This window comes from Trachemys scripta, chromosome 3 (genome assembly GCF_013100865.1).
Source record: "Trachemys scripta elegans isolate TJP31775 chromosome 3, CAS_Tse_1.0, whole genome shotgun sequence".
Taxonomy (NCBI): Eukaryota; Metazoa; Chordata; order Testudines; family Emydidae; genus Trachemys; species Trachemys scripta.
The window spans coordinates 187,741,971-187,754,862 of NC_048300.1; the positions used below are offsets into that span (position 1 = coordinate 187,741,971).

Sequence of the window (12,892 nt, forward strand, 5' to 3'; positions counted from 1 at the left end):
ATATCTAGCCAAGAATGGGTGGCCCTCTGGAGATTAACAGTATAGAACTGCACTCTTGGATTGCAAATGCATCTGCTACATGAAAGCCAGAGCGCTCAAAGAAGTAACCATTGGGAACCTAGTATCGGGGGGTAGCCGTGTTAGCCTGTATCCACAAAAACAACAAGGAGTCTGGTGCACCTTAAAGACGAACAGATTTATTTGGGCATAAGCTTTTGTGGGTAAAAAACCCTCTTCTTCAGATGCATCTGCATTATGCAGAAGTGAGGTTTTTTACCCACGAAAGCTTATGCCCAAATAAATCTGTTCGTCTTTAAGGTGCCACCGGACTCCTTGTTGTTTTCATTGGGAACTTCTACATGCAATCTCACAGAATCAAACCTTCAGTGTGAAGTTATGTACAGAGCTGTGGCCTACACGTCTGTTAGCTTCTTCCATTTAGAACCTACAGCACAGAAGGATGGTGAATGGGGATCTACACTGACAATCTACTCAAAGATCCAATTATTAAAACTGGCTAGTACCCTCTCTTCAAGATCTCCATTCCTGAGAGATTAACTGCTACTCTGAGGAGTCAGGTTTGAAGAGAACTAGTTAAACAATGACTGTAGGACTGCGGTCCTGAACTGAGCATCAGTTCCCCTGATGTGCAAAGAAAATTGCAATAGTGCATGAATAACGCACGGTATGGCTAGATACCAAGGAAGAGTGACCTGTCCCAGGCATCTTATGCCTTATCTATATTTACAATGGCATGTTGAGTACAGACACGACACAGCCGCTACATTCCATAGTGAAAGCAGGTTGAGCTCACGCTTGTCACTGTGCTGCGTAACCACATGCGGCAATGAAATGCTCTGATGGGCGGGGAGGGAGACCAGTGAAAAAGACTCCAGCAGCTCCCCACTGCCACAGGCTTTCACTGCGGCAAGGAAGACTCTAACAGGGGAGAAGCAGCGGGAACTGCCAGAGCTGTTTCACACTGTCAGAGACTTTTCGCTGCCTCCCCCTGCCAGAACCTTTCCCCGTGACAGGGAAAGGCACTAGCCGTGGAACACTACACTGCTAAAAATAGCAGTGTAGACGTGGGAGGTACCGCTTGGGAGTGCGGACAGCTATGTAGGGTATATACCTTAGGGCACTTTACTTGCCTAAGCTGTGCCTCACTATCTACACTGCTATTTATACCCGTGCTAGTTGGGGTCTGTGTCTGTACTCCGTATGCCACCATAAGTGTAGATGTATCTTCAGGAGAGAAGCAGGAGACAGCCCATCTCCTACAAGACTTAAAGTTGTTCATAAAAGATCACAAGACTTTTTGGTTTGGTTACAATGGGACAGTGTTTTTTCTCACACTCTCCTTACACTGCAAAAAGAGCTGATTTGTTTTTATTCAAACTGACAAAAAAATGTCACCTCATCTGGCAGAGACCAGGCATGGAAAAATTTCAGTCTGAAAAAATAAAACTTCAGAAAGTTGTCAGTGACTAAAATCAGGGGGTCAGAATAGAAGCTAAATTAAACTTTAATACTAGGGGTTAGAAATCAGGATTAGAATAGAGGCTGATATGCAACTTCAATAGTGGTTGCTGTTACTCTGCTATATGAACTACGAAGGGAAGACAGAGAGAATTTAAATCCACTCAGGCAGTTGAAAAGAACGGAGGAATCTTGGAGTTTCACATCCTTATATGACCTCACTCACCTGTTCCCAATGGTCACTACTTTTCTACAGGACAATGACTTCAACAGCGAGGGCCTGTGCGCTCCAGGAGTGGGGAGTTATACTGACAATACTTAAGTGAGAAATTTGGTCATTTACACAGTGATGTGTGGCTCTCTCCAATGTGGTAATTCATTTCTTAAGTGTAACGCTCACAGGCTCCTCTACCCAGCATACCACAGAACACCACTAGTGACTCATTTTCTGTGGACAAAACTTACACAGAATGCAGCAGCTTTAAAACTTGCACTGCAGTTTACTGATTCAGAGGGCCACACAGAACGCAGGTCATGGTGCAAGGTTCCCTCTTATCTGATTCAAGTAAAATGTCACTTGACAATTAGAAAATTAACAAAAGGTAAAGCTGATCATCACCCAGAGAATTTCTGAAGCACTGATAAGTATAGAGCACTGTGTATCCTTATGACATTTTCACTTTCAGATTAATTAAGGTTTTACAGTTTGGCAATGAAGCACATGCAAGCGTAAACCAACGAAATCTATTTACTACATTGGGTTAAAATTGAATAAAAATATACTCACTTGGACACAGGCGATGGTAAGACTGGTTTATCTGGTCGTTTTGGATGCAGAAGCCCAGCTTTAAATACATTAGTATTCTTGTTTGGAGGAACAGGCTTTTTGGGTGGTACTTGGGGAGCTACTGGCTTAGAAGGCTTCTGATCCAGAGCTGCCTTTTCATCTTACAAAATAAGGCACAAAAACTTTTTTTAGATACATTAGAGTAATTTATCTAGGACACTTTGGCATTTCATCATAATGGCTGCTATCAGACATGATTTCCCTGAAGATTTGATGCCGCATCACTTTGAGACATGCACATTTCCACTTTTTACTTTTATCTAAACATACAAACTATACACCTGCACACAATAAATATGGTTAGCATAAACACTTAATGCAACTTCTTCAGTGATATTCCTGGTAATAGGTCAGTGATTCATTAGTGCACTGCAGACAACAGCTTAGTCAGTCACACATACACAAGAATTCCTGCTGTATGTCTAATGCCTTCCCCTTACATCAGTTCATTACAACTACTACTAAAGATATAGATGTTTATCACTGTTTCTTTTACACATGCATCACAGAGCAGGAGTGATCTCTGGATGATGACTTCCTTGTGCATTTAGATTCAAATTCTGTTGGTTAAGGACCTTGTCTTCCTACATACACACTGGTGATACTAACTGAATATCAAACAAATGTATGAAAGTTAAACAGGACAACTAAACTTCCATTGTTTCATCGCCATATGCTCAGATTTTGTCAATTAATGAGGAAAAACACACACTGTAAAACTTAGTACTTTGTGGAGTACCTATATTTTCAAACCACTGTACAAGCATTAAACAATAATCCTCAACATTCCTGTGACATTAGCTAAGCATTATTCCCTCTCTGTAGATGGCAAAAGAGGCAGAGATACAGGGTGTTTACACACGGCAATTGGAAATATAACTGCAGCTCGTGCAGAGATACTCGAGCTAGTTTTAACCTCGCTAGCTCGGGTACCAGTGGCAGTGAAGCCACGGCATCGCAGGCTTCAGCACAGGATTGCAAGCCAAGTAATTACCCAGGGTTCTAGACAGCTTGTACAGCATACACTGAAGCCTGTGCTGCTGCAGCTTCACTGCTATCAGTACCTGAGCAAGCTAGACTAAAGTTAGCTCAGGTATGTCTACAGGAGCTGTATTCAAACCCCATGAATGCAATTTAGACACACCTTAAGTTACTTGTTGAAACCTATACACAGGATTAAAGTTAGGAGTTCTCGATTCCTTGCACAAGGCTGAATCAAAGGGGCTTGGTAGAGCAGAGGAATGTCTCTTGCTTTATATGCAAGTGGTCAGAAATTCAAACCCTATATAATGTATCTGAGGGAATGGGCTCCAGTGGTTAAGGTGCTAGCCTAAGATTTGGGAGCCTCAGGTTCAATTCCCTGCTGTGCCACAGACTCCGTGTGACCTTTGGCAAGTCACTTACCTTCTCTGTGCCTCAGTTCCCCAGCTGTAAAATGGGGATAGTAGCACTTAGTAACAGTAGTACCTCAACAGGGATGTGTGAGGATAAACATATAGAAGATTGTGAAGTGTTTAGGTGAGATACCACCTATGACAGAATCTACTATAAATACTGCCTTCTTGCAATTTCTGAAGGCCTGAGATACTAGAATTCCAAGATATGAAGCATACCAGTAAATCAGTGAAAAGGCTCAGTGTATTGGAATCATATCTCCAGCAGCGCTTTTTTGGTACTGAGTTGGAGTAACTGATATAATGGGACAATACACGATTTTGCCACGTGGTGCTGCTAAATTATAAATACACAATTATGAGATTTAGTGTTGTGTAAAAAGTCTTGTTAATTAATTTGTTTTTTTTTCTGGTCTATGTATACTGGCTGGCTGAACAATTTTAAACTTTAGAAATTACAAATATATGTGATACGAGTGAAGAAAGGCAGCACAAGTTCTACAACGCTGTGTTCAACCAATACCAGTCACCAAACTGGATCAATAATTTTATATTTAAAAAAGAAAATTGATAAAAAATAAATATGAATTAGAGTCAACTATTCTGACATTTTTGTTTTTATTATGTGATATTCCTCAATGTTTAGAATGCTATCATCTGAACTTTTTTCCACAAAACAAAACCTAAATATGAAGGCTGTCACAAACCAAGAAAAAAAAATTCATTACTAAATACTTTGTTTACCACAGATCACCACACCACAGGAATCAGTCTCTTTTGCTATACAAAGCTATAGCACTCTGTACTCTAACAACTATTCTGGAGTTAATAAAACAATGAAAAAGATACTAAAAGTTGGCTAAATGTTAATGCTACATAATGGAAAGGAAAATACCATACTGATAACTTTTTGCTCTTAGTAAATGTAACCAATGACATTAAATGTCCTTTCAATAGTCGTATAAAAATACTGCTTATATAAAAGAGCAGCTAACCAATTCTTGTCCAATTAAGGACAGACTTGGGCTGTAACAGCCTAATTAGTCTCTCATAATAAGGTTTATAATTTCATATTAATATTAGCTAATATTTTTAACAGGACTAATTCCACCACAATTTAATATTTTATTAAAATGATTAGCAGTATTTGTACATGTTTTCAGGAGAGGTAGAAAATGCAAATATAAATGGAAGTTTATTTAAAGCAAAACACTACTACTATTTATCTTAACAGATTTTAAGGATAGAAGGGACCATTATGATAATCTAGTCTGAACTCCAGGATAACACAGGCCTTAGAATTTCACCCATTTTAGAAAGTTCTATAGAAAGGCACAGCTCTGCACTTCACTTTCCATTTTTAAAAATGCAGAATTTCCCAGAATGTGATGTCCTATATAATTTGCTTCTTGGCCTATTATTCTGCAGCTAGTAGCTTGTTTAATTTAATAGTGTTAATAACAGTATCAACTTAAACAGAATCAAAACAAAGTATTCGTTTTTTCAGGTTTATTTTAGCTGCCAAATGGACACCAAATTCAGCCCTTGTGTCAATCTATTGACTTCAGTTAGTTGGAAAAGGAAGAATGTGGTCCAATGAAGAAAAAAAGTATTTGTTTTCTAATAATATTCAGATGCAAGATGGCTCACTAAACACTCATGCATATGGATTACTCCAAAGAATATACGTAGTTTACATAGCAGGTTATTCAAAATTTGTGCAGAAAGGCTAAAACTCAAATGGAGCTGACTTACTCTTAATCATGCATTTGAAAATGCTGTTCTGAACACATTCTATGGCCAAGGTTCATTGGCTGCATTACAAAGTATCTTTATATAATATGGCCAAACTGTTATAACAATAGCATTTTTTCTTTCAAGTCCTATGAAGCAGATAAACTTAGAGAAAGAAATGGCAATTTGTCAGAAGTTTTCTCTTTATCCTAATAAAAGCAAATTCTGTATGGGCCTTTAGTTCCTTGTTCAATTTTTCCAAATACAAAGAGGAGAATTTTAGAAACATTACATTTGGTTCAGACTAAAAAAAAAAAAAAAAAAAAAAAAATTTTTTAATGAAGAGAGAGAGTTCTGAGGCTTTCAAGTCGTGAAATGTAGTGTGAGTAAAGTAGCAAACTTCTCTACAATTAGTGAAAACGGAAACACTGAAAGATAAAATCTGCACAAAGACTGAATGGTTTAGGTGTTTACAGGATAGGAGATTTTCACTTCTAGAAGTCTAGAATCACAATATCTCCCCTACAAATTAATAACATTAGTACAATGTTGTAGATACACTTTTGGCGTTTTTTCCAAACAAAACTTTCAATTGAAGCCATTCACATGTTTGGTGAAACATTCTCTATACGAGCAGTAACTGATATTTCCAAAATATTTATTTTAATAAATATCCATTGTTATCAAGAATTACATCACCACATTTATTACAAAATTGCATTTAAGCAAATTATTAAAACTGCAAGTAGGTCATTATAAACTGTCATACTGACTGCAATTTCAAGACTAAGAAAATGACTCCGCAAAAGAAATTAAGTGTTATCATAATGTACAATATGTAGATTTAAATGCAGACACACTAATCTAAAAACCTTAACATACTTGCATTGTTTTAGAAACAATTATGATAGCAAACAACAATAAGTAATCACTTTTCCCATACAATAAATACAGGTATTTTATTTACTTAAAACAAAATAACTAAACATTGTTTGGTTCTTTTACATGAACTCAGTTTAATTTCAAGGTGAAGAAAACTGGTCTCACCTTTTTCTTCAGGTCTAGAAGAAAGAAACTTCTTCTCTCCTATTGGAAGTTCAGGCTTAGGAGCTGAATATAAAAACAAAACCGGACACATTTCTCAAACAACTATAATTATCCTAGTCATTCACTAAAAATATAACCTATGATTATTTGTATTTATACTGTTTCTTCTAGCCAAGGATCGTAATATAGTGTATAACCATTCATTTAAACTCAAAGATGTGAGGAAGTATTAAAATATTTCTAAACTAAGATTCAGAACTAGGTTCTGTCAGATGTGTCAAACAAAATACATAGCAGGATACATAGTGTCACCGGCATGAATTTCGGGTTGCTGTACTGCTCAGAAATGCAAAGCTACTTTTGAGTTTGGAAAGTCATCTTAAACTCTTGCCATACCACATCACCGTGAATGTGGAGCATAACATACGTCTTTACACAGGTACACTAAAATTAGAAAATCTTTCCTTCACGACTGAATAAAATGACTTGTTTCTAAACTCTCATTGCATTTATGAAGCTTCTAGAGCAGTGATTTTTGTTCCTTTTAATGCTCAAAGATTGTCAATACATTTATCAGCATGCAACTTTTACATACCTGGACTTTTAACAGGAGGTGGTGGCTTCTTTGGCTTCTGCAAAGAGGATAAAGAATCAATATATTTTATAGAAAGACTGGCATCTGCTTATCAGCTTACATGCAAACTCATAGCACTTTTCATCAGTAGACCTCAAAGTACTTTACTAAAAAATTCAGTATCATTCCCATGTTACAAATGGGGAAACTGAGGCACAGAGCGATGAAGTGCCTTATCGTAGGTCACCCAGCAGGTCTCCTGAGTCCCATTCCATTGCTCAAAAAATTACACAAAATTCTTCTTGGACAGACAGCCAAAAATTAAAACAAATGAAATTATGCATTTTATAGTGCCAAAACAATTTACTTACTCATTTTAACAACTATAACCGTAGGGCAATACTAATAAACCTACATTGTACCAAGCAATATTAAAAGAATCAGACGAAAATTGGCCAAAGATTTAATTTTTACAAAAAATATGTTTTAAAAAAAATAAGATCAAAGAAATATTTTAATTGTTTCTTGAGTTCCAATAAAAGGGTTTTTTTAGGTGGGGGAAGCTATAAATATTCCCTGGAGTGTTTGCACCCTAAACATCGCAGCCTGGGAACTCAAAAAACTAAACCTAAAATGACACATCTGCTTATGCACCAGTAGAGAGAAAGGTACAAATTAAATCAAGCAGATTAAATACCGAGAGAGAATGTTTAAAAAGTTTCCTGTTTAAATATACTGCAGTATCACAATACCACAGCTGAAGATTCTTGTTTTTAAAATGAGTGATTTTTAACCTGGATATTTCCCATCAAATTTGAGACTATGAAATACTGAAGTCTTAGGTTTGTTTACGTTCTAGTAAGCCTTTAAAATATAATGTTGTCCCTTTTGGACCTGAGCAGCTAGTCCAAATTTGGGGCGCTGTGGGTGTTCCAGTTGGGAGTAGAAATCGGTGATAAACAAAACTGCAACAAAGAAATACCTGTTTACAAAGACCTGCTTCTCCAAAGGCAGGAGGAACCAAGAACAAAAGTAACAGTTTCAGTTTCTTAGCTTACAGCACACCAAGCCTCTTTAGACAACAGACTTCAAAGTTCTCTCTAGCTTTTCCCACGGCCACACTGGGCTCAGAGGCTACTGATTGGCTAGCTTGCTTTTTGTCTCTGCTTCTCTGTTCTGCTTCTTCCCTCTCTATTCTCTTCTGCCCCTGCCTGCTTACACACTACTCAGCAAAAGCGCTCTGCCCACAGCCTGGTCTTTACTACAGAGTTAAATGGACGTAAGTGTCTATACTACAATGTTGCTCCCACTAATGTAAGTTGCACACTAAACTGATCTAATAACTCCACCTCTGCAAGAGGCATAGTGCTTAGGTCGATGTAATTAGGTCGACACAGTGTCAGTATAGACACCATGTTGACTGCTCCGTCTGTTGGCCTCGGGGCTCCGGCTATAGACAGATTTCCCTCCACTTTGTATGAGGATTTTCCCTGGATTTTAATTGTGAGAGTGTGTTGTTAAAATATTATAAAAGCTTTTAGGAAAGTCCTAGAGGGAAACCTTGTATGCCAAGTAAAACTTCTGAGTACGGCAACCTCCATATGCACACAACACAGTATACTTGGATAAATATAAATATTTCAGTTTTCCACATTTATATCAATATTTTAAAAATATAATCTTAAACATTAACAGTAGCTTCGCTGCAATGAGTCAATATTGAAAGTTGCTTATGTTAAAGATTTTGTGCAACAGTGAAGACTTACAATATTTATACCACTTGCAGAGTGAAGAGCCTATTAGAAAAGCAGGCGGATAGATCTGATTCCATGCATTTTAGTGTTCATCAGATAGTAGCACTGAAACTGCCTGACCAACAACAGATTCATCATCCAAGCAATGAAATGTAGCAAAAGTACAGAGTTATTGTTAAATTTAGCATTGAGGATAATGTTATTAGAAATGCTATTTTAAAATGCTGCTAACCACAACCACCAAGGTATAGTCATTCCCTGTTTTTTTTTTTGGTTTTGTTGACAATTTTTGTTTGCCTTTTCTCTAGAAACATGAGTGGTGACTTTCTGGGATAATGCACAGTCCTATGAATTAACAAAGCCAACTTCCTTAATATTTTTTGAAATCACTATAAGACGTAATATTTTCCTGGCTATATTGATGTAAAGAAACTCCTCACTTAAAAGTCATCCTGGTTAACGTTGTTACAATGTTGATCAATTAGAGAACATGCTCGTGGCTAAAACCCACTTCATCAGATGCATGGAGTGAAAAAAACAGTAAGCAGAATATATATTACAGCACATGAAAAGATGAGAGTTGCCTTACTAAGTAGGGAGTCAGTGCTAACGAGCCAATTCAATTAAGGAGGAAGTGGCCTATTCGCAACAGTTGACAAGAAAGGTGAGTGTATCAGCAGAGGGAAAATTACTTTTTGTAGGATGGGTCATTTGCCAATATAGCTAATGTCGCTCACAGAGATGGTTAAACTACACTGGGATAAGCTGCTCCTCCATTAGGGGGCTCTGCCAGGTTATCTGTTATTGGCAATGCCTTTGTAGTGCACAATAGCCTTAAATGCTATGCTACTGATAGATTTGTTATCTCTTAGGGTATACAGCAGAAGAAAGGTGTAATATAATCACCTTTTACAGCAACAGAAAGCAAACTTCCAATTGGGATTTTTGAAGTCAATGATCTGTGTATATTTGCACACAAATTGTCTAATTTATGCTCAGAGATGTATAATGTGCATATGCAAATCTGTTATCTTTACACTCACATAACCATGGTTAATGTACAAACACATGCACCTAACTTAGAAAAGCTAGAGTTTCATTTATTATGTAACTGTCTAGGCCTTAAACCATAACTACACAAACACCTAGCTAAGCCTGACAACTTTAAAATAGTTAAATGGGTTGGGGGAAATTAATTATAAACAGAACAGTGATAGAGGCAAGAAAAGATGAAATTTCATCTTGAAACATTTTGAAACAAATTGAAATGAAGTATTTCATTTAGATATTCTCATTTATTTTTTGACTTTCCCATTTTGACTTGCGTTTCAAAATTATCTAAAAAAAAGTTTCAATTACCTTCAATAAGGTAGTTTTGAACTTAAAAAATTTGGAATTTCCAATTCTCAAATTTTTTGTCCTAATTCAGGACAAATTTCAAAATGTTAGAATTTCCCACAGGACAAAAATTCCATTTTTTAACCAGTTCTATTTTTTAAATACACAAAATTCAGTTTCTGCTTTGACAGTACTAACAAATTGAAAATGAATCAAAAACTACAAAACTCCCAGCTCAGTCGGTCAAAAAAGCTGTCCCACTTGCTGGAGATTGGAAACAAACCTGATTGCTCATTCAAAACTAGCTGCTGAAGGTGGGGCTGACATCACAAGACATATATCCTATTTCTAAATGGTAGTAAGAAGACAAAATACCTTCTTGTTAAACCAGAAGGATATGATAACTACTTGTCTAAGGCACAAATATGTATTTTGACATTGAGTAACTCCAGGTTTATACACTTATACGAAATGCACTCGCATAACCTAAATCTTTGTCACCAGCGCTGGGATAACCAGGTCTGGGAACTCCTCACAACAATTATAATGCTGTAAAGTAGTGGTGGATGGTCTAACGCAGGATGCTATGTCCATATGAAATTTGTACAGTGAGAGATGAAATACAGCATATGAATAAGCGTTTTTCCCCCCTTCCTAAAAGACCCTAGTCACAAAGGTTAAAAATATACACCATGAATTTGAAAGAGGCAAGTTAGGTTGAAGTATTTCACTGAAATCCAGAATTGTACAAGTTTGTGCACTTTCCAATGAAGCTTTACAAAAATACTGACCTCCTCCCGTAAAGAAATTTTTAATTGAAGATACAGTAAAAAAAACTGGCATCATAATATTAACATTGTTAAGTGGTATAATACACTAAGTATTTTTTTTATATATATCTGCATTTCTGACAAAGGATCTGTGGCTTTTCTTTTGATTGTAAGAAAAGGAAAAAACACTAAAAACTTACTGGAAAGTCCTTATCAGACTCTTGTATTTGAAGAACAAAGTTGTCTGGGAAGATTCCTTCTTTACCGTTAAGCTCTCCTTTCCACCATCCTTGTTCTCCAGGATCCTAAAACAAATAATGGTACTTTTTATTTGAACAACATTACTTAATATTTACTCATTTTATGGAGCAAGTAGAGCTCCAGAAAAAAAGCATGCACAAGTTCATTATATAGTACAAAACCCATCTCTTTTTACCAATGTTGTAAAATATCTCCTCAACTAAAAAAATGCAGTGTTTTTCAAGAGGAAGCCTTATTAAACAGTTCAATTATATTTGGGAATCAGCTGCAAGTAGCTCAGGGTTCGACAGAATCAGGAAAAAAAATTCTAAGATGTCCTGACTATCCAACGTGGTTTTTTATTATTTGTTTTAAAACAAGGATTAAAACTGTTATGAAATATCTATTTGAAAGGCATCTGTGAATGGAAGTAGAATAAAGAAATGTAGATATAAAAGAAACCTCCTAATGCATCGCATAACTGTAGTCACTGCCTTGGAAGACAAATTATTTCTCGGACATTCACAGATCTCTTCCAAATATATACTTTTTTTTGTATATATCTTGTTTGAATGATTTAATTTTATGAGAACTACTGGACTGAGAAAGGCAAGGGAGAAAAGTAATACGATCTGTATGGGAGGGGACAAGTTAAGAATACAGTATAAAGAGCCAGAGAAAGATATTTTTGTTTCAGAGAGTTCAGTGTGACAGCACATATTTTTGCAGGATCGAGGGCTTAATATGTTCAACCCTTTTTACAGGGTATTGCAGCACCTTAATGCACAGAATCAAGTTGCCTAACATTATTTTAGTGATTCAATTTAAGGCTTCTCTTCCAACATTAATAGCTATCACCACTGTATACAGGTTGAATAAACTATTATTGAAATGTGCTACTTTTGACAGTAACAACTGGCTCATTCCATCAACAGAAGATTGGGTCCTAGCATGCATATCCAATTCAGCTCAGAACAGCTGCTGAATCTCAGAACAAAAAATTCATAAACACACTGAGCTAAACGAAGGAGGCAGCAATACAAGAAACTAAAACCAAATTGACACCCTGCCAGTTTATAGACTCAAAATGTTTTATCATTTCTCCCATTAAAGTATCTTTGTAAACTTCATATTATCCTCTGGAGTTTACTAATTTTGTTAATGTCAGGAATCCAGCAATTACGAGCTTTAGTACAGAAAGGCCCAGGGCCGGCTTTAGAATTTTTGCCGCCCCAAGCAGAAACAATTTTGGCCGCTCCTCCCCCCCATTTTTTCTTACCCCACCCCTGGCCCCATCTCAGCTCTGCCCCTTCCCCAAATCCCCAGTCCTGCCTCCTCCCCCCAGGCTCTCAAACCTGGGAGGGAGGGGGAGCAGCGGCGCGCGAATCAGCTGTTTCGCGCGCCACGGCGCGCGAGTGGCAGCAGCAGAGGTGAGCTAGGGCAGCCGGGGCACATTTTTAGGGGCGGCATTCTGGCGCCGGCCATGCCGCCCCTAAAAATGTGCCGCCGCAAGCACCAGCTTGTTTTGCTGGTGCCTAGAGCCGGCCCTGGAAAGGCCCCAATCTTGCAATTGGATCTGAGTGGATACAAGGGTCCTTATGTATCTGATTCTATGGTCAGAGTCTAAGGGAGCCAGTTTATATTTAACACTGGATACAGGGGAATTTAAGGTGGTTGGGAGGGGTGGACACATCAGTTCCAAGCAACAACGGGAG

The 12,892-nt window shown here is 37.4% G+C and overlaps 1 protein-coding gene across 1 annotated transcript in view; it reads right to left on the bottom strand.

Annotated features, from left to right (window-relative positions):
* CD2AP (CD2 associated protein) overlaps positions 1–12,892 on the bottom strand; it is a 100,308-nt gene that overhangs the window by 23,633 nt on the left and 63,783 nt on the right. The window contains exons 8-11 of the mRNA XM_034766625.1: positions 11,138–11,242; positions 7,097–7,133; positions 6,502–6,564; positions 2,267–2,426 (exon numbers count right to left, since the gene is read on the bottom strand). Of these exons, the coding sequence (XP_034622516.1) occupies positions 2,267–2,426; positions 6,502–6,564; positions 7,097–7,133; positions 11,138–11,242 (365 nt within the window). The remainder of the gene's footprint in view (positions 1–2,266; positions 2,427–6,501; positions 6,565–7,096; positions 7,134–11,137; positions 11,243–12,892) is intronic.